The 23,632-nt window shown below is 39.9% G+C and overlaps 1 protein-coding gene across 1 annotated transcript in view; it reads right to left on the bottom strand.

The window, feature by feature from the left end:
- The window catches only part of KCTD16 (potassium channel tetramerization domain containing 16), a 307,986-nt gene that overhangs the window by 39,858 nt on the left and 244,496 nt on the right, over positions 1 to 23,632 (bottom strand). Inside the window, exon 4 of the mRNA XM_070374890.1 lies at positions 18,843 to 18,865. Coding sequence (XP_070230991.1) covers positions 18,843 to 18,865 — 23 coding nt within the window. The remainder of the gene's footprint in view (positions 1 to 18,842; positions 18,866 to 23,632) is intronic.

The following is a 23,632-nucleotide window of genomic DNA, read 5'->3' as shown; positions in this document are numbered from 1 at the left end:
AACTCCTATCTCATACAATATACAAAAAGTAACTCAAAAAATTAACAGACCTAAATGTAAGCTAAAAATATAAAACTCTTAGAAAATATATACTGATACATTTTTTTACCCTTGCATTAGCAAATGATTTCTTTTATATGAATAATAAAATAATAAACAACAATAAAAGTGAGCTACATCAAAATTATCAACTTTATACCATAAATCTGCAGATGACTCTACCCTAATGACAGAAAATGAAGAGGAACCAAAGAGCCTCTTGATGAAGGTGATAGAGGATAGTGAAAAAAAAAAAAAAACTGGCTTAAAATTCAACATTCAAAAAACAAAGATCATGGCATCTGGTCCCATCACTCCATGGCAAATAGATGGGGAAAAATTGGAAACAGTGACAGACTTTATTTTCTTGGGCTCCAAAATCACTGTGGATGGTGACTATAACCATGAAATTAAAAGATGATTGCTCCTTGAAAGAAAAGCTATGACAAACCTAGAGAACATAATAAAAAGAAAAGACATCATTTTTCTAACAAAGGTCCGTATAGTCAAAGCTACAGTTCCTCCAGTAGTAATGTACAGATATGACAGTTGGATCATAAAGAAGTCAAGCGCTGAAGAACTGATGCTTTCAAACTGTGGTGCTGAAGAAGACTCTTGAGAGTCACTTGGACAGCAAGGAGATCAAACTAGTCAATCTTAAAGGAAATCATCTCCGAAAATTTATTGGAAGGACTGATACTTAAGCTGAAGTTCCAATACTTTGGCCACCTGCTGTAAAGAGCCTACTCATTGGAAAACACCCTGATGCTGGAAAAGATTGAGGGCAGGAGGAGAAAGGGGTGACAGAGGATAAGATGGTTGGATGGCATCATCAATTCAATGGACATGAATTTGAGCAAACTCCAGGAGATAGTGAAGGACAGGGTGGACAGGCATGCTGCAGTCCATGGGGCCACAAAGAATTGGACATGACTGAGTGACTGAACAACAACTGAGAAATAAAAACAGATAATCCATAGAATGAGATAAAATATTTGTAATTCATGTATCTGATAAGGTTCTTGTATCTAGGATATAAAAACTCTCACAACTCAATGGAAAGGTAAATAAAACAATTTATTTAAAAAAAAAGGACAAAAATAGACATTCCTCCAAAATCTAGACTCACTAGACTGAGCGACTTCACTTTCATTTTTCACTTTCATGCATTGGAGGAAATGTCAACCCACTCCAGTGTTCTTGCCTGGAGAATCCCAGGGATGGAGGAGCCTGGTTGGCTGCCGTCTATGGGGTCTCACAGAGTCAGACACGACTGAAACGACTTAGCAGCAGCAGCAGCAGCAGTAGCAGCAGGCTCCTCTGACCATGGGATTTTCAAGGCAAGAGTACTGGAGTGGACTGCCATTTACTTCTCTAGGGGTGAAAACAACTCAAATATCCATTAACTAGTACATGAACAAACAAAATACAGTATATTTACACAATGAAATGTTATTAGCTATTAAAAAAGAAATGAAGTATTCATATATTCTCCAACATGAATGAACCTTAAAAAACATTATGCTAAATAAAATAAATCAAGTATGAGATAGCATATATTGTAAGATTCCCATTTATATGAAATGTTCAGAATAGGCACATCTATAATTAATGGTTGCTTAAGGCTTGAGAAATCTGTATGCAGGTCAAGAAGCAACAGTTAGAACTGGACATGGAACAACAGACTGGTTCCAAATCGGAAAAGGAGTATGTCAAGGCTGTATATTGTCACCCTGCTTATTTAACTTATATGCTGAGTACATCATGAGACATGCTGGCCTGGATGAAGCACAAGCTGAAATCAAGATTACTGGGAGAAATATAAATAACCTCAGATATGCAGGTGATACCACCCTTATGGCAGAAAGCAAATAAGAACTAAAGAGCCTCTTGATGAAAGTCAAAGAGGAGAGTAAAAAAGGTGGCTTAAAACTCAACACTCATAAAACTAAGATCATGGCATGTGATCTCATCACTTCATGGCAAATAGATGGGGAAGAAATGGAAACAGTGACAGACTTTATATTTTGGGGGCGCCAAAATCACTGCAGATGGTGACTGCAGCCATGATATTAAAAGACGATTGCTCCTTGGAAGAAAAATTATAACCAACCTAGACAGCATATTAAAAACAGAGACATTACTTTGCCCACAAAGATCCATCTAGTCAAAGCTATGTTTTTTCCAGTAGCCATGTATGGATATGAGAGTTGGACTATAAAGAAAGCTGAGTGCTGAAGAATGGATGCTTTTGAACTGTGGTGTTGGAGAAGACTCTTGAAAGTCCCTTGGACATCAAGGAGATCCAACTAGTCCATCCTAAAGGAAATTGGTCCTGAATATTCGTTGGAAGGACTGATGCTGAAGCTGAAACTCCAACACTTTGGCCACCTAATGCAAAGACCTGACTCATTTGAAAAGTCCCTGATGCTGGGAAAGATAGAAGGTGGGAGGAGAAGGGGATGCCAGAGGATGAGATAGTTGAATGGCATCACTGACTCAATGGAGAGTTTGAGTAAACTCTGGGAGTTGATGATGGACAGGGAGGCCTGGTGTGCTGCAGTCCATGGGATCTCAAAGAGTCAGACATGACTTAATCACTGAACTGAACTGAACTGAGCCTTGAGGGTGGGCTGGGGTGGGATACGAAATAACTCCTAATAGATACAGAGTCTGTTTTGAGAGGAGACAAAATATTCTAAAATTACGTTGTGGTGATCTTTCACAGCCATATGAAATATTTTTAAATCTTTGTATTATACATTTTTAATGGATGACTTTTATGACATGTTTTACATCAATAAATGGTTTAAAATGAAAAAAAAATAAGTAGTAGAATCAGCATGTCACCATTTTACAATCACAATGAATTAACAGATATAGGCATTAAATATCAAGGGCTATTAACCACAAAATAAAAGGCGACCAGATATATGTTATCATAATGTAGCCAAGGAATCTACTCTGAGTTAGTTCCAGTCTCCAGACTCAGCTGTTATTTTGCAGAAAATACAGAGATTAGAGGAACATATTTAATTATTTGTTGTGTTTGCCTTCAGCCACATCCAAACTCTAAGAAACTCCACAGTTCAAAGAGTTTGAGTTTTCAAGAGTTTAGTTGTAATGCAAAGAAAGGGATGAAGAAATAACTAAGAAAATGCCAAAGAAATATTTAGTATAAAAATTAGAGTGGTTTTAACTTTAAAAGTTACAAGGGGGAACAAAGGGACTGTGTTTGGATTGGGACTCACAGAAGGGACTTGTAGAGTATCTTGCGGTTACAAAAATGTTTACTTTTGAATAGTTCATTATCAAACATTTTGCTTTGTTTTGTTTTCTACATACATGTGTTTTGTAAAAAAATGTTTCATTAATTATTTACTCTAAGTAGTGTGGACAATAGATTTTGGATTTCAGCAAAATGAGATTAAAACTAAGGAGAACAGCTAGGAAGCTAGTGCAAGTGGTAGGGGATGTTTGGGTATGTCTGAAGCTGTCTGCTGCGGCTGCTGCTGCCAAGTCGCGTCAGTCATGTCCGACTCTGTGCAACCCCATAGACGGCAGCCCACTAGGCTCCCCTGTCCCTGGGATTCTCCAGGCAAGAACACTGGAGTGGGTTGCCATTTCCTTCTCCAATGCATGAAAGTGAAAAGTAAAAGTGAAATCGCTCAGTCGTGTCCGATTCTAGTGACCCCATGGACTGCAGCCTACCAGGCTCCCCCGTCCATGGGATTCTCCAGGCAAGAACACTGGAGTGGGTTGCCATTGCCTTCTCTGCTGAAGCTGTCTAGGAGGCAAATTAATAGGATCTGGTGAGTGATGGCATGAAGTGTATGAGGAAGAGTGCAAGATGATGACTTAGAGGTTTATGGCTCAGGTAAGCATGAGATAAAGAACACAGGAAGAGGAACCCTCTTTCTCCTCCTACAGCCTATGATGATTGATTTTCTCTGCCAAGCGGCCATTCAGACTAGTTCTAGAAACAGAAACCATATTTTCTTGGTGATCCTCATTCTTAGTCCATGAGGTTCAAATGATATCTCCAACTTTGCTCCAGTGAATACCTGGTTACCTAGGTCTGGCTAATTAAAGCATAATATGCCATGCTTATTATGTGCAAGTATGGGCACATGATCCAAGCTAGATTTGTTGGGATTAAGGGAATGAAACTACCTCTTGCCCAGACTAGGATACATAAAGCTTTAGATGTATTAGTGCTGTGGCTACCAGGAAGTGAAGACATGACTAGGAGTGAGGCCAGCACAGTGGAAAACAGCTAAGAGATGGACAGAGTTCACCTATATGCTCACACAGAGTAATGACTTAGATTCAGTTCTTGGATTTTAGCCAAGTCTGAAGATAGGCTATTTCTGTACCTCTCATGAGCTACTGCATTCCAATTATTTCTATTATATTAGAGCAAGTTGAGTTGGATTTCTGTCCATTGAAAATGAAAATATCTTGACTAAACAAAGATCAAACATTAAACTGTTTCCAGAGTACTCAACTATGTAACTGCTCTAGCCCAGCAATGGCCAAGAGATATATAATGTGAGTCACATTAAGTCATTCAAAAGTTTCCAGTAGCCACCTTTTAAAAAAGGTAAAAAGAAATGGGGAGATTTAATTTTATGAGTATGTTTTATTTATGGGCTTCACTTGGCTCAGACAGTAAAGAATCTGCCTGCAATGCAGGAGACCCAGGTTCCATCCCTAGGTTGGGAAGATCCCTTAGAGAATGGATTGGTAACCCACTCCAGTATTCTTGCCAGGAGAATTCCAAGGACAGAGGAGCCTAGCACACTACAGTCCAAGGGATTGCAAAGAGTTGGACATGACTGAGCGACCAACATTTTCACTTTTTCATATATATATATATATATAATATAATTTCTACATGTAACAAATACTTTAAAAATTCCTAATATAATAACTTATAATCTTTCTTTTTGTACAAAGTCTTTGAAGTCTACTGTGTCTTCTACTCTTATATCACATCTCAGTTGAGATCAGCCTCATTTCAAGTGCACAACAGCCACATGTGGCTGGCGAAGACCTTGTCTGGCAACAAAGCTGTAAGCCATCTCTTATCTTCCAAGCATCCTTGCCTTTTCCTGAATCCTATTCATAGTATTTTAGGATTGTCAGATACTTGAAATGTCATGTGCCACCTTCTAATTTTACAGATGAAGAGAGTAATAATAGCCCAGTCTGTTGAAAGTGGAATTCCAGTTTCATAAATTGTAATAAGAAAAACAATCATTGGCATGGAACATGTATTATGTGTAAGTGCTGATATTGGAGGATAGATTTGTTTGTTAATTTTTGTGTTTAGCTATCTAGTATTACCTCCTTATCTGAGAAAATTAATAAGAGACAACGTCTGATGAGCTTATTGTATGTCGGATATCATTCTAAGCATTTTACACCAACTGCATTCAATTATCAGGGTAATTCTAATAAAGTAAGTATCTTAACCATCCTCATTTTACCACGAAGCAAAAGTGGATTGAGGAGTGGCTCTAGGACTTGAACCCAGGGCTTCTGGACCCCAAATCCATGCTATTCATCACTCCATTTTCCTTCCTTCATGGTCTTGTTGGAGGCAGCAACATGTTTCCCATCCTAGAGGACAAGTGACATAATTACTCCTTCTCTTGTCCCCAGCACCCTGTGTATTGGTTCTTAATTCAGGCTGGGCCAACTGATTACTATCCTCAGAAATTCAAACCTTGGGGAAATGGTGTACATATGAAAAATGCATAAGTATATATTCACAGTGGAGACCAAGCGCATCCTAGCCAGATTGTACCTGTGACCAGCCTTCCAAGAACCTCATTTATTGCCTGTTTTCTAGAACTGAATCTACAGCCTCCTGCTAATCTAAGAAGTTCTGATACATTTACAAAAAAAGTCCTTCTGCTTAAAACATTGCGAGTTCATTTTTATTATCTATAATCAAGAATGTTGATAGACGGCAGTGGGAAATATTATTATAACCATATGATGCAGGAAGAAACTAAATCTACAAAAAAGTTAAACATTTTCTCCAGTGTTGCCTAGGAAGTAGTTGACAGGATGGAATTTGGACCCAGACCTCTAGTCTCTTAACTACCTGCTATCCTGGGACTAGAATCTAGGTGTCCTGACCCCAAGGTCAGTTTTCTTTCCATGATACCAATTCCCTAGGCCATAAGCAATAGCCTTTTAGAGGGAGGACAAAGAGATAAATAAAGTGCATAGTTTATCATACGGTGCCTAAAAATTAAATTCTGTGAGAAGAAGGTTTAACTCTATGATACAGCAGTGCAGGAGATATTTAAGGAACCAGATAATTATAATTGGTATTTGGCAGTCAACTCCATTTCTCACTACACTAGATCAGCCTCTTCTAAACTGTAAACACTCATTAAAGTCCCACAGGACTTTAGAACAACAGAGAGGAAGAGAAGAGTCAGGACTTGGACTGCCTTTACTTTGGAGTCACATCTGGACAATAGGTCACTCAGTTAAAACCAAAGTTGTTTCCCTGGGGAGCTAAATACAGACACTCTATAAAGATGCTCCTAAAAACACAGCTGCTCTTTGCCCTTTTCATGTGTGGATGGCAGAAAGCAGTGTACCAGAGAGTGGAATCAAAATAAAACTACACACACATGCACACACACACACATATATACATACATACATGACAAGGTACTCATGGACACACAGTTACACAGAAACAACCATCACCATACAGCAAAGTCACCTCCACTGATGCCAGCAAAAGTGCAGAGCAAAGGGAAGGCTCAGATAATATTAACAGAAGTGTCAATCAGCTCAACTAGTTTGAAAGACAATTGGTAATATTCATCAAACTTAAATACATAGATCCTGTGTCCTAGCCACCCCATTTCTGGTATTATGGAATGGGTATATATGTAGGATATTTTTTGCAGAATTTTGTTTATAATAGCCATTACTACTACTACTACTAAGTCACTTCAGTCGTGTCTGACTCTGTGCAACCTCATAGACAGCAGCCCACCAGGCTCCCCTGTCCCTGGGATTCTCCAGGTAAGAACACTGGAGTGGGTTGCCATTTCCTTCTCCAATGCATGAAAGTGAAAAGTGAAAGTGAAGTCGCTCAGTTGTGTCCAAATCTCAAAGACCCCATAGACTGCAGCCTTCCAGGCTCTTCTGTCCATGGGATTTTCCAGGCAAGAGTACTGGAGTGGGGTGCCATTGCCTTCTCCAGATAATAGCCATTAGGCAATACAAATGGCAACAATGTAAATATTCTTTAAAAGAGGACTTATATTTATAGTATATTCACACTTTGAAATACAAAGCAAGTGTTAAAACAAAGAAAAAGTTCTTTTTGTGAGAACATGAAACAACACTGCTGATACATTGGTCTGGTGAGAAGCAAGTGGAGGAATAATACAGTGGATAGATTAGATCCACAGAGAGATTCGCTGATCTGAAAAGACATTGCTATAAGTTGTTTCCATATATTAATTCATTTAAATCTCACAACAAATCTACAAAGGTGATACTACTGTTATATTTGATTTATAGACAAGGAAACATAGCAAGTTACAGAGAGGTAAAATACTTTAACCAGGGTCTTATCTGTTTGGTAGAATGAAGAGGGAAAGGGACTAACTATGAGTTTCTCCTTTATACAGTTCCACATGGTATTATTTTTCTTCAATTAACTACCATTTTGTGAAGCTAAAAAAAAGTAAGAAAGAAAAAAACAGTAGCATGTACATCTTTTTAAGAGACCAAAAAACTGTGAACCCACAGATTTTCTGTTGCTTATCTTTGGCGCCCTCCCCACCTAAACCCCACAGCGCATTTCTCAGCTCCCCTTCTCCTGTGCTTCCCTTTTTCACTTTGAAATGATACAAAGAACTCTGCTCCTCTTATTTTCCCAGAGATGGTCCATCCAGCTAATAGCCTTCATCTTTAGGAAATACGTGTTGATATTCAGACTAAAGGCACCTTCACTCTGTCACCTCCCACACATGCCACATTAAAAATGCAGAACAAGTATTTTATGTGACCTATTAAATGGTAACTACCACTAAATCCAACTGTGCTATGACATGCATTTTAGATACTAATTAGGCCAATAGTCTAATCACTTCAACTAGAATAAAAGGATCAGCTTCAGGCAGTGCCTTCAAAACATAATCAGGCTGCACCATTCCACACTCCCACCAACAGTGCAAAAATGTTTCTTCTTCCCCATACCCTCCCCAGCATTTACTATTTGTTGATTTTTTTTTTATGATGGCCATTCTGACTGGTATGAGGTGATACCTCATTATAAATTTGATTTGCATTTCTCTAATGAGTGGTCAGAGAAGGCAATGGCACCTCACTCCAGTACTCTTGCCTGGAAAATCCCATGGACGGAGCAGCCTGGTAGGCTGCAGTCCATGGGGTCGCTAAGAGTCGGACACGACTGAGCGATTTCCCTTTCACTTTTTACTTTTATGCATTGGAGAAGGAAATGGCAACCCACTCCAGTGTTCTTGCCTGGAGAATCCCAGGGACGGGGGAGCCTGGTGGGCTGCCGTCTATGGGGTCGCACAGTCGGACACGACTGAAACGACTTAGCAGCAGCAGCAGCAATGAGTGGTTATTGAGCATCTTTTCATGTGCCTCTTGACCATCTGTATGTCTTCTTTAGAGAAATGTCTATTCAGGTCTTCTGCCCAATTTTTGATTGGGTTGTTGTGGGTTGTTTTATATTGAGCTGCATGAACTGTTTAATGCAGCACTATTTACTAGAGCCAGGACATGGAAGCAACCTAAACGTCCAAGAACAGAGGAATGGATAAATATGTGGCACATGTACACAATGGAATATTATTCAGCCAAAAAAAAAAGGAACAAAATTATGCTGTTTGCAGAGATACGGAGGGATCTAGAACTGTCATACAGAAAGAAGCAAATCAGAAAGAGAAAAACAAATATCGTATATTGATGCATATATGTGGAATCTAGAAAAACAGTATAGGTGATCTTATTTGCAAAGTGGAAATAGAGACTCACACATAGAGAACAAACATACAGACAGTAATCGGAAAGAGAAGAAGGGGATGAATTGAGAGACTGGCATCAACAGATATCCACCACCATCCATAAAATAGACAAGTAATGAGAACCTACTATATAGCACGGGGAACTCTACTTAATACTCTGCAGTGATCAAAATGAGAGGGAAATCCAATAAAGGGAGATGCATGTATACACATAGCTGATTCACTTTGCTGAACAGCAGAAACTAAGACAACACTGTCAAGCAACTATACTCCAATAAAAATTACAAGCAAACAAACATTATCAGGTTTGTCCAGTTGCAATCAATTTCTTGTACCAAATCCAAAAGGGTGTCATGTAGAGCGTTTCATCAACACTGATTGAAAAACAGAGGTGTAGGTAAATGAGATGAAGCATGAGGCCAAGGAAGCATAAACTTCTCTCCCTCTGGCCTTTTAAGAGGATTACTGTAATTTACATCAGCAATAGTATTTCATGAGCGGTACATCCCTCCCTCATGTAACATCTATGTACTGAATATTATGTTTATGAATAGATATGCCCTCTAAAAATACAATTAATTTAACTGTTAATTCCTGCATCCACCATAAAAAATGTGACTACTTCTAGTATCAAGTAAAGGGAAATGACTTCTCAGATGGAGAGTGAATTTGGGGTTTTAAAATAAGAGACAAAGATCGCCCAGAAAGGGAAAGTTGACATGGTCACTCTTTAAGGTTAATTATGTCCCAATGGCTAATACTTAAAAAAAAAAAAAAAAACAGAGATAAGCTGACTGTCACAGGTGAGTAATTTCCCAGTTCAACAAACTGGCTCAATGGATAGCTTTGTTTCATTGAAGAAAGCAATTAGCTTTTAGTGCGCTGGAAAGTGGGAAACAATTTCACAGATTAGTAGAGCTGAGGGCTCTGTCTGCTGGTGATGTCAGTGTGTGGCAAGAACCACTTCCCACATCCTTTCTGGGCCAGCATAATGAGCAGATGACAACGCAACACACAGGGACAGCTGCTCCCACTGACAGGCTCTTAACCAAGAGAAGGCATCCTCTGAAGCACCTGACGACAGTAACTACAATGACAAAGAAATAATACATGCCGCCACATTTTTTTTCATAAATAAAAGGGTGTGACACAGTATTTAGAACAGGAAAGACAAAATTTTAAGGACTTCTAGTACCATCATTATTGCAGACATAACTCCTCCAGGCACATAAAGAAGAATAGGGGAATTTAATAAAGCATAAGGAGGAGGAACTTAACACAGTCTACTTGGGAAGCCAGAAAAGCTGACTGCTATGTCATATGCTGGTTTTCTATTTATTTTTAAATGTCAAGTAAGTAATAATTACAGAGGTAGAAAATAAGTGGCCTAGAAATTTGATTTGGCTGGCATACTTGTTTTCTTTAGCTGACACTTAAAAAAAATATTCTAAGACAATTTTTTAAAAATTAAAGAGATGTTACATAAAAATCTAGAGTCCCAGATTTTCTTTAAAACTTAGAAAATCTGATCCCCCTAGATCATTATGTTCTCATGCAGCAGTTGGCTTGGGGGGAGTAATGGCTGTTCCTCTAAATTGCCCCAGTTCACTGCAGGCTGCACATTGCTCCCGGTTGCTTCTTGACCCCAGGGATGGTCATTGTTTGTCCTTTATCATTAAACTTGATCTATTATTTTCTAATAGCAGAGAAATATTTCTCTGTTCCCGGTTCCCTATATAAACTGGAAATATAGCCGAGTGACCAAGAGAGCCAAGTAATTTCTTTTTTAACTCCTGACCATCTACAGTCATTTTCATGGTTAGTCTGGCATTTGAGTTTGTGATACCTGCTGCAGCTGGGAAGAAGCTATGAGAGCAGGCTTTCAAAGTCAGGCAGACTTAAGAACAAACCCTGGTTCCATCACTTAGTTATGTTTGACCTTGAACAAACCATTTGTTCTTGCAATAAATCTGTTTTTCCAGGAGTAAGAGGGGAATATTATAGCAATAGCGTCTATATTCTATATGAACTATAAATATTAACTACATGTATGTATGTGTGTATCCATATACATCAATTGGTAGCTAGCACATGAGAACATAAAAAGTGATAAGAAAACTGAGGTAATTCAAGAAAAATTGGGCTTGACAGAAAATGATATAATAATAAAATTAGATTAGCTGATGAGAGTAATTTGGGTAAACTGAAGTTTTACCAGTAACCTATTTTTCCCAATATCTAGGAGAATTATACATATACACATACACCACACACACACACACACACACACACACACACACACACTCAGGCTTTGTTTTAGTCTTTGCCACTGGAGTATGACTCTGATCCAATAGAAAACATTCTCTCTGGCCCAGGTAGACCACTGGCAAGTTATAGTCATATTTGACAAATTATATTCAAATACATGAAGCTTATTACAAAGGATCACTTCAGTAAACCTGATAACACATATACACTGGGAAATGGCCATTAAAATGTTAGACAAAAACAATTTCCAAATCTACTGGCTACTGGCTGCGTGACTTTGAGCTATTTCTCTGAATCTGTAACTTCATCCATAAAATGGGTATAACAATTGCTTCTTAAAGGGGTTGTGGTGAGGCTGAGACAGCTATAAAATACTAACATATATGCTACTAACACATAAAAGGAGTGAACACATGACTTCATTTACATTCTTAAAAAGTAATTTATGTATTTATTTGGCTGTCTCGGGTCTTAGTCACAGCGTGTGGGATCTTTCATTGCAGCACATGGACTCCAGTTGTGGTATACAGGTTTAGACCCTCTGTGGCACGTGGGATCTTAGTTCAGCATTGAACCCATGTCCCCTGCATTGGAAGGCAGATTCTTAACCACTGGGCCACCAGGGAAGTCCCAGATTCCGTTTACATTTTTTCTAGTGATTCATTCAAAAAGCATCCTAGTCACAGTTTAAAAAAGAAAAAAAGATGATTTTGGTTTTATTTTTAATGAAAACCAAACCAGAGCAATTTCAAACACTGATGAAATGGCACTACGGTGATCTAAATGTCCATACCATCAAAAAGCATCTATTCGCAAGGTGCATTAGAATAATAGGAAAAGAAAGAAGTCACCATGCCATCTATTCCATTTTTACTGAATTACAGAATGTTCATGGCTCCTTTTTCAGGATTAGAAAATGAGCAGCTTAAAATGATCAACATATTGAAAAAACATCGTATAGGAAATTGAGTTGTGATTCCTAAGACATATGGTTTGGTGCTAACATTTTCCATTGCTGCGTATATTATACTATGCAATGCTCTGCAAAACATTTCTGAGCCCAGGCAATTTTCCCATGATTGACTAAAACAGGAATAATTCAAGTTAATGAGCACTTATGATCTATTTTATACAAGGTATTTTATCAGAATAAAAACAAGATACGATCTTTGCCTCACACTAGTACCCAGTGTTTCTCAAAGCAGGAACCCAGGATCACTTGCATGAGAATCACCAGGAGAATATTTTTAGAATGCATATTTCTTGGCTCTTCTCACAGACTCTCAGTCGTGTCCAACTCTTTACGACCCGTGAACTGTAGCCTACCAGGCTCCTCCCTCCATGGGATTCTCCAGGCAAGAATACTGGAGTGGGTTGCCATTTCCTTCTCTAGGGGATCTTCCCAACCCAGGGATCGAACCCGAGTCTCCCACATTGCAGGCAGACGCTTTAACCTCTGAGCCACCAGGGAAGCCCTCTCACAGACTCAGAAATCCAAAATTTGGAGCTCTAGACCTGATAATGCACATTTTAACCCACCAGCTGATTGATATGCCCACTAGATTGAAAAGCCACTCAACTACTAACACCAACTGAGTTAAGCCAAACTCGATTCCATTAGTAAATGCTGTGCTAGTGAATCATTTAACTGTGTGTGTGTGTGTTAGTCACTCAGTCATGTACTACTCTTTGCATCCCCATGGACTGTAGCCCACCAGGCTCCTCTGTCCATGGGATTCTCCAGGCAAGAATACTGGATGGGCTGCCATGTCCTCCTCCAGGGAATCCCAACCCAGGGATTGAACCCACATCTCTTATGTCTCCTGCATTGGCAGGCAGGTTCTTTACCACTAGCACCACCTGGGAAACTCATTTAACAATATACTAGAACATTATTAAGACAGTGAAAAAGTTGGCTTAAAGCTCAACATTCAGAAAACTAAGATCATGGCATCCGGTCCCATCACTTCATGGCAAATAGATGGGGAAACAGTGGCTGACTTTATTTTTTGGGCTCCAAAATCACTGCAGATGGTGATTGCAGCCATGAAATTAAAAGATGCTTGCTCCTTGGAAGGAAAGTTATGACCAACCTAGATAGCATATTAAAAAGCAGAGACATTACTTTGTCAACAAAGGTCCATCTAGTCAAGGCTATGGTGCTCCCAGTAGTCATGTATGGATGTGAGAGTTGGACTATAAAGAAAGCTGAGCACCAAAGAATGTATGCTTTTGAACTGTGGTGTTGGAGAAGACTCTTGAGAGTCCCTTGGACTGCAAGAAGATCCAATCAGTCAATCCTAAAGGAGATCAGCTCTGGGTATTCATTGGAGGGACGGATGTTGAAGCTGAAACTCCAATACTTTGACCACCTGATGCAGAGAGCTGACTCATTTGAAAAGACCCTGATGCTGGGAAAGATTGAGGGCAGGAAGAGAAGGGGATGACAGAGGATGAGATGCTTGGATGGCATCACCAACTCAATGGACATGGGTTTGTGTGGACTCTGGGAGTTGGTGATGGACAGGGAGTCCTGGCGTGCTGTGGTTCATGGGGTCACAAAGAGTCAGACACGACTTTGTGACTGAGCTGAACTAAGCACATTAGAACTGACACCAACCTTAAGGAGCCATTCATCCAACCACCTCCTTTGACTTGTGGAAAACCTAAAGCAAGTCCCTTCACCTCTAAAGTGACTTGACTACTTAACTCACTTGCTAACCTACCTACATGAAACAGCTAGTCATTAAAAAAAAAGAAATCTTTGAATTTTTCCTATTGAAGGAACTAAATATATAGTATGTATAGGCGGATAGGATGCTACTTAGTTTGACAGAAGTAACTTGATTTAAATACATAATGAGATTTTTTTCTAATTTCACAACTTGTAATTACAATTTTTTGACATGATTTTAAAGTAACACTGCACCTAATATCATCAATCCTGGAGGGCATCCTTGGTGCTATATGCATTTTTAGGAAGATTATGAAACCCCTGAAATTTTATGCAAAAAACATGGGATATTTTTGTATTTTGGTAGGTCCTCCTGGTCCATGACTATAATTAGATTCTCAAGGAGCTATGTATGTATCAGAAAACAGCACAAACCACTATAACATGTTAACTGGGAAAGCAATATGCAGAAAACTCATTCCACAGATGCTGCCAGTAAAGATGGAGAGATCCTGGGTTTGGCTCCATGGATGGGAGTCTGGACCAGCTTCCTCATACCCTTCTCTGGTGGGGGGAAATATCTCATCTTCACATGGAAAACTCCTAGCAAACCAATTCCACTGAAGCACTAATGACAGCTGATGGCTTAATGTGATACCTGTCTCATTGCTTGAAATCTTCTCACTGAATCCAGACATAATCCTTCTCATAGTAAATTGATCAGAATTGGAACTTAAGATGAAATAGTTTGCCATCCCTGATTTAATTAAATCTCTCTCATTTTAGAGATGAGCAGTTTGAGATCCAGAGAAGTGAAATAACTTGCCTGAGGCCACACAGCAGATAGGTGCCATAGCCTGGCATAGTAGCTGGTCCTTTGGCTCTGGATAAAATGCATCTGCCACAGCCAAGCTGACAAACACGAGACATCATTTCCTCTCGCTCTGCGTGCCCTTGGCCCACCTCTTCCCTAGGCACTTCCATCCTGGGTGTTGTCCACCATCTTGGCTTGTCAGCAATTCCCATTCCAAATGTTTCGTCTTTTTATTTTAAAGAAACAGTGAGTTATGTCTATATAATATAAAATAAAGCTAACTATAACTGGATGCATATCTGCAAAGAAGGGAAAATGAGGTCTCTGGTGTTGCTGCGTTGCTTTGTTAAGAAAAAAAAAAAATGACCACACAAAGAACTTGCACAGGGACTACGTTTTCTGAGATTCTGTATAGACTAGCTGAGCTTGTACATTTCACACTGGATTTACTGTTTTGTTTGTTTGTTTGTTTTCTCCCACCGCTATAATTTTAGTCTTCTTACAACATTATGTATTTGTTATTCTATAAAAAGGAGGCCTATCTGCTCTCTCCTCAAAACATTTCCTTCTTTTATCTTTTCTATTCCTCCTCATTTTTCATTTCTCTCTCTTTTCACTTTTTGCTTTGATTTCTGGATGTTAAAGGTATCTGTGAACATGTTTTAGTTTCATGACAGGACATATACTTTTTTTTTTTTTTTTAGTTTATGCAGAGTTACTTTATTTTTTTAATTTAAATTTATTCATTTTAATTAGAGGCTAATTGCTTTACAATATTGTATGGGTTTTGCCATTCACTGTATCTCTACTTTATTCATCTTCATATTCCTTATTTTAGTTTCCTTCAGTTGTTGTTCAGGGAAAGTTTGCTATCACTTCCCACCCCCTACTCTCATCTTTCCTTGTAATATTACTTTCCTTTCTCTCCAACTGAAAACATGGTTCTTGTGGCAACTGTCAATCATGGTACCCTGCAACTAACCAAATGTGAGTGCATGACTCACATCTGGCCAATCATAGCGTACCATCCGCCCAGGCCAACACGATTGGTTAAAGGGAGGTATAAGACCCATGCTGGGCCACAGTTCATCACAAGATTGTTTAAACTGAGCTGTCAAATCTTGGGTGACACAAATAAAGTGGTGTTTTACTGTCTGAGGCCATGTTCCCCTGTGCTCAGGGAGGAAGCTCCAGTTCCTAAAGAGAATAAAATCAACTTGTAGAGGAAAACATAAGCCATCAGTTTAGTTCAGTTGCTCAGTCGTGTCCGACTTTTTGCCACCCCATGAACTGCAGTACGTCAGGCCTCCCTGTCCATCACCAATTCTCAGAGTCCACCCAAACCCATGTCCATCGAGTCAGTGATGCCATCCAAGTATCTCATCCTCTGTCGTCCCCTTTTCCTCCTGCCCTCAATCTTTCCCAGCATCACGGTCTTTTCAAATGAGTCAGCTTTCTGCATCAGGTGGCCAAAGTATTGGAGTTTCAGCTTCAACATCAGTCCTTCCAATGAACACCCAGCACTAATCTTCCTTAGGATGGACTGGTTGGATCTCCTTGCAGTCCAAGGGACTCTCAAGAGTCTTCTCCAACACCACAGTTCAAAAGCATCAATTCTTTGGCGCTCAGCTTTCTTTATAATCCAACTCTCACATCCATACATGACCACTGGAAAAACCATAGCCTTGACTAGATGGACCTTTGCTAGCAAAGTAATGTCTCTGCTTTTTAATATGCTGTCTAGCTTGGTTATAACTTTCCTTCTAAGGAGTAAGCATCTTTTAATTTCATGGCTGCAATCACCATCTGCAGTAATTTTGGAGCCCAGAAAAACATAAGCCATACGGAACCTAGTTTTCCTCTTGTCTCTGTATTCTGTAAGCTACACCAATATTGTTCCAATAAACTCTATCTCTTGCTTGAGCTTGTTCAAGTTGAATTATTGACGCTTTATAACCAAATGCACTCATAGTGCCTTGCCCCAAATAAGTGCTCAATAAATATTTACTAAATTGTTTTTTCTTCCAAACAGATTATTTCTAAACTTGCTACTTCCCATGGTGTATTCCAACAATGAAGTAGTAAGGCTACAGAATAATATTGTTTATTATTTATAGAATACACAAAGAATGGCTCACCTTGAAATTTCAAGAATTCTTGTGAAATGCCAATTTGATTTAAGTCATTTACTAGGTGAACATGATTTCTGGAACATCCTGTCAAAACCACACAGAATTAAAGGTCTTGTGATGGATGAGGGAGCAAGATCTAATTGGTGTTTTAATAAATGTATTATGATTTGGTAATCTACCTAGATTTATCAACACAAAATGCCCCTGTCTAAATAAAATTATCAAGTTATGGTATAAAAACAATGACAAATGTCTTGTAATTGGCTTTTATACAAGCGCTAGCATGCAGACGATAGGCAAGATAGTGGTGCCAACAACTGTTTTCAAAATTCTGAGTAACAGATTAGCGATAGCAAAGGACAGCTGACCATCATTTTGTCTATTTCAAATGGTCCTGAGTCAGACCCAGTAGAAATGCAAGCTCTTACTGAGGAAGTCGTACATGGACTAATGAGCTTGGGAAGATACTGCCAATTAAGTCAGCATCCTTCCAGGTAGTCTATGGAAAAGAAAAGATTTATTATGTCTCTAAATGGAGCAAACACAGCCTTAATGCCTCCACATATCAAGAGCTAGGAACATCCCAATCCCACATGGAGATATATATTCATCTTTGTAACCTACTTTTTTGGCTTAGCATTACACTATCGGTATCTTCCCATGTTATTAGGTATCTTTTTAAACATGCAATCATTTTAAATAGCAACATATTCCTCTGTAGAATACCAAAGTTTGTTTCCTTTCTCTCCCCATTATATAAGTTCTTTATCATCCATTCAATAGATTAAAGATGATGGGTGAATTTGACTTTAGATGTTGTTCAATAGTATCATTCATTTCTCCAACCAGACATCCAAATCAAACACATAGGGCTGTACTATTTGGAGACAGAGCTGAGATGGACCTATGCCAAGCAATAAGCATAAATAGCACTTGCTGAAAATTTTCGGTACAGCCTGTTGTATTTTTCACAAAAATAGGAGAGCATAAATACATCCATTTGTGGATCTGCTTAAAATCTTTAAAATGTGGATGTTCTAACTTTCAAGCTTCCTAAGTGGGAAGATGAGTACATGGCACCCCAGCCAGATTCCCAAATCCACACACAATCAAACAGAACACTTAGATGGAAATCAACAGCTCAGAAAGCCTGACCCTGCCTTCTCTGACACAAACGCTAGACCACAGCCTTGATGATGATCAGCTCGGCAAAGTTAATGGCACTTTCAGATTTTACATACCAAGCAGCCCAGAGTTTAGCCAGGCAATTTGTTTCTAATCTCACATTCTCTGCTTTGTCACTCAGAAGGCAGAGATTTTAGATGACATTTAAGAGTCAGAGAATGTGATAAGTAGACGAGGGACACTGATTGAAATTCTACCAGGGGACCCACTCCAGGTTTTTGATTAAAGTTTTACAGCACATATAAATGTTTTCCTGTCCAGGGCTTTTATGGCAAACCTAACATCTCAGGTGCCACATACCTTTAAGTATATATGAGGTAAGATGACTCAGACCCTGTTCAGGTTTTGTCCAATTCTTTGGAGGGCTTCAGGCCCTCCTCATCAGAGTCTCCCTCAGTTTCTTCTGAGGTTCCCCAGTGTTGACTCAGATGTGCTCAAGTCTACTTCTATTTCTGTTTATCATTCTGCAACCAATGTCCATGCTCAGTATAGATGCTCCCACAGTCACCAGTCCTAGCACTGGGAGAGTAAGGGTAAGGTCTACACAATGACAGTGACCTTCTCTCTGTCTCTCTGTCACATCCTCTCACTTAAGGCTTTGAAAACAAATTCCTTCAGCTCTGGTTCACTCTTTTATTCCACTAGCATTCAAACCCAGTCCACGGAGTCAGGTAGAATGCTCATGACACGTCATTTCATCATGTTCCAGATCCTAGGTGCACATACAAAAGTACTACCTACTGCTTCAGCCAATGTACAGAGGCCCCCTTATAAGTCCAGCCATGCAGATAGATGCTGCCTGACTCCCCAGGCCCACAGACTCGCACACAGCCCAACTATAAATACAAATTTGGGCTCTAAGGAGCACCCTCTTCAAACATGTCATAAATCACCTCCTTGCAGGGAGAAGCAAGTCTTGGGAGAATCATTTCATTTCACTTTGAGATCAAATGATTTGTCTGATTTTTAAGAACCTAAGTCAGGAAATATCCACATTAAGTCATTCGGAGTTAAAGGACAGAAATTTCTTCTGTATATTCTGAACAAGATTTCCCAACTAAAAATAAGTTACTAAAACAATCTGAATGCAGAGTTCCAAAGAATAGCAAGGAGAGATAAGAAAGCCTTCCTCAGTGATCAATGCAAAGAAATAGAGGAAAACAACAATGGGAAAGGCTAGAGATCTCTTCAAGAAAATTAGAGATGCCAAGGGAACATTTCATGCAAAGATGGGCAAAATAAAGGACAGAAATGGTATGGACCTAACAGAAGCAGAAGATATTAAGAAGAAGTGGCAAGAATACACAGAAGAACTGTACAAAAAAGATCTTCATGACCCAGATAATCACAATGGTGTGATCACTGACCTAGAGCCAGAGATCCTGGAATGTGAAGTCAAGTGGGCCTTAGAAAGCATCACTACGAACAAAGCTAGTGGAGGGGATGGAATTCCAGTTGAGCTATTTCAAATCCTGAAAGATGATGCTGTGAAAGTGCTGCACTCAATATGCCAGCAAATTTGGAAGACTCAGCAGTGGCCACAGGACTGGAAAAGGTCAGTTTTCATTCCAATCCCAAAGAAAGGCAATGCAAAAGAATGCTCAAACTACCACACAACTGCATTCATCTCACATGCTAGTAAAGTAGTGCTCAAAATTCTCCAAGCCAGGCTTCAGCAATATGTGAACCATGAACTTCCTGATGTTCAAGCTGGTTTTACAAAAGGCAGAGAAACCAGAGATCAAATTGCCAACATCCGCTGGATCATGGAAAAAGGAAGAGAGTTCCAGAAAAACATCTACTTCGGCCTTAAAATGACTATGCCAAAGCCTTTGACTGTGTGGATCACAATAAACTGTGGAAAATTCTGAAAGAGACGGGCATACCAGACCACCTGACCTGCCTCTTGAGAAACCTATATGCAGGTCAGGAAGCAACAATTAGAACTGGACATGGAACAACAGACTGGTTCCAAAGAGGAAAAGGAGTACGTCAAGGCTGTATATTGTCACCCTGCTTATTTAACTTGTATGCAGTGTAAATCATGAGAAATGCTGGGCTGGAAGAAGCACAAGCTGGAATCAAGATTGCCAGGAGAAATATCAATAAGCCCATGCAGATAAGCTTATCAATAAGATAAGCTGAATCAATAAGCTTATCAATAAGCAATACCAATAAGATATGCAGATGACACCACCCTTATGGCAGAAAGTGAAGAGGAACTAAAAAGCCTCTTGATGAAAGTGAAAGAGGAGAGTGAAAAAGTTGGCTTATAGCTCAACATTCAGAAAACTAAGATCATGGCATCTGGTCCCATCACTTCATGGGAAATAGATGGGGAAACAGTGGAAACAGTGTCAGACTTTATTTTGGGGGGCTCCAAAATCACTGTATATGGTGATTGCAGCCATGAAATTAAAAGATGCTTACTCCTTGGAAGGAAAGTCATGACCAACCTAGATAGCATATTCAAAAGCAGAGACATTACTTTGTCACCAAAGGTCCGTCTACTCAAGGCTATGGTTTCTCCAGTGGTCATGTATGGATGTGAGAGTTGGACAATGAAGAAAGCTGAGCACTGAAGAATTGATGCTTTTGAACTGTGGTGTTGGAGAAAACTCTTGAGAGTCCCTTGGACTGCAAGGAGATCCAACCAGTCCATTCTGAAGGAGATCAGCCCTGGGATTTCTTTGGAAGGAATGATGCTAAAGCTGAAACTCCAGTACTTTGGCCACCTCATGCGAAGAGTTGACTCATTGGAAAAGACTCTGATGCTGGGAGGGATTGAGGGCAGGAGGAGAAGGGGACGACAGAGGATGTGATGGCATCACCAACTTGATGGACGTGAGTTTGAGTGAACTCTGGGAGTTGGTGATGGACAGGGAGGCCTGGTGTGCTGCAATTCATGGAGTTGCACGAGTCGCAAAAGTCAGACATGATTGAGTGACTGAACTGAACTGAACTGAAGACAAGCTTAGACTTGCCCTTGTGGCCTGCCACACCACAACTGGGTAAAGGTCTGAGAAATCAGAATACCATAGTGGAGCTTAAAACCACCAAGGAAAAGAAGGACTGAGGAGAGGTGCTTGAGATGCTAGAATTGAACAGAGGCCAAAGCAGATTACAAAAATCTCATTTCTTCTGCCCATATTCTTTCCATGGGTTTTGAGATGACTTACATCAAGCATGAAATTCACATTCAGAGGGCAATCCCATGCAACATCATGAGTGGAGTTATTGTGAGAGTTATCAGTGAGCACAAGACAGCTATTTTTCCCCTAGTCTCTCTCCTTTGATAGGGTCCCCAAGAACATCATCCTTCACAATATACTAAGGCTGCTATAAGCAAGGTGTTTTCTCTTTGGATTTTTATCAGCCTTGAGGCAAAGAGATCAGCCACATGTACACACCTTTATAGTGTACATGCATGAGTGCTGAGTCTCTTCAGTTGTGTCTGACTCTTTGTGACTGTAGCCCACCAGGCTCCTCTGTCCATGAGATTCTCCAAGCAAGAAAACTGGAGTGAGTTACCTTGCTCTCTTCCAGGGTATCTTCCTGACCCAGGGATCGAACCCACATCTCTTATATCTCCTGCATTAATAGGCAGATTCTTTACCACTAGTGCCACCTGGGAAGCCCCTTTATGGGATATATCAAGCCCTTAAAGTGCAGTCCCTTCCCAAGATGGAAATTAAAGTTTATTCCCCTGCCTGAGAACACCCAACTATAGATTCAGTTCTTAGTTCCTATGAGAAAACTACAGCTGCCTGGTTTTAATCTGGAAAAGAGACAGAGACACACAAAGAACTAGACAGACAGACAGACACATACAAGAAGATCTTCAGCGTGTGTGCATGTGTGCATGCTCAGTCACTCAGTTACGTCCAACTCCTTGTGACCCTATGGACTGTAGCCCACCTAACTCCTCTGTCTACAGAATTTTCTAGGCAGGAATACTCAAGTGGGTTGAATTTCCTCCTCCAAGGGATCTTCCCAACCCAGGTATCTAACCAGAGTCTCCTGAGTCTCTTGCATTATAGACAGATTCCTTATTACTGAGAAGGGGGGAGAAGCCCTCCCTTCTCCCTTACCCCTAGATCCAATCAGTCATCAATCAAGTCTTGTCAAGGGCCCCTTCCTAAATATCACCATAATCTGCCTGTTTCCTCTCTATCTCCATAACTATTGCCTTAGTTCAAGCCATGCTATCTTTCACTAAATTAATGCAGGGTCTCTTAACCAACAATGCCCTCTCTAGCCCATCCCCCACTTCACATACAGTATTAAAGAACAAATCTAATCAAGATATAGTTCCATTTAATACCCTTCAGAGGCTCTTCAATAGTTTCATTTAATACCCTTCAGAGGCTCTTCAAAGCCTACAGGATAGGGTCTGTGCTGCTTAGAATAGTACACCAGATCATGACGCGGCCTATGTCCTCCCCCCTTGGTACATTTTTGACCACTTCCCATCTCCTGATGCTCAGCCACACCAGATACTATAATTCCCAGAAACACCCTGTTCTCTGCCACCACCAACTCTGTGCATATATGGTGCCTTCTGACTGCAGTGCCCCTGTCACCTGTTTCACTTCCCTTAGTCCTACTTATAACTCAGCTTGAAGTCAGTCCATTCTCCAACTGCTTCCCCACTTTCTCACCCTGGGGTGGGAACGTACTAACTGTAGCATTAGGCAGACTCTGCTTCAAGTTTATGTTGACATATATGTATATGTCTTCCCCATTAGACTGTGAACTTCTAAGGCAAAGACTGGTGATGGCGTTAGTGGTAAAGAATCCATACGCAAGTGCAGGAGATGCAAGACACCTGGAATTGATCCCCGGGTTGGGAAGATCCCCTGGAGGAGGACCTGGGAACCCATTTTAGTATTCTTGCCTGGAGAATCCCATAGACAGAGGAGCCTGGCGGGCTACAGTCCATGGGGTCACAAAGAGTCAGACACGACTAAGCAACTAATACTTTCACTTTCACTCATCCACTAAATTAGTGGATTAATTAAATTAAATTAAATTAAATCCTCTTTTGGGGGAGGTGTATAATTTCACTCCCACAGAGAATGTTCAGTAATATATACAAATATTGTCGATAGTCACAACTGGGGCAGGGGGTATACTGGCATCTAGTGAGTAGAGGCCAGGGATGCTGCCAGTCATCCCAAAATATATAGGACAGCCTGTCACAACAAAGATTTATCTGAACGAAACATATTTTGTATCACATGGTTTCCTTTAGGCCTAAGGGATGAAAGAGATGTGTATTCAGATATCATGGACAGAATGGCTTTCTGTCAAAATGTTGCACAGCATCACTTACAGTCCCCACTGTCAAAAATTTAATTGCTGATAGCAGTAAAGAAGTTTGACGTTTACAAGATATTTCAAAATATATTTTTAAGTTTGATCCCCTTAATAACCATGAGGAATAGGACAGTCTAGAATGGTCCCAATTTCAAAGAGG

This window comes from Bos mutus, chromosome 7, assembly GCF_027580195.1.
Source record: "Bos mutus isolate GX-2022 chromosome 7, NWIPB_WYAK_1.1, whole genome shotgun sequence".
Lineage (NCBI taxonomy): Eukaryota > Metazoa > Chordata > Mammalia > Artiodactyla > Bovidae > Bos > Bos mutus.
This window is presented reverse-complemented; position numbering and strand designations above follow the sequence as displayed.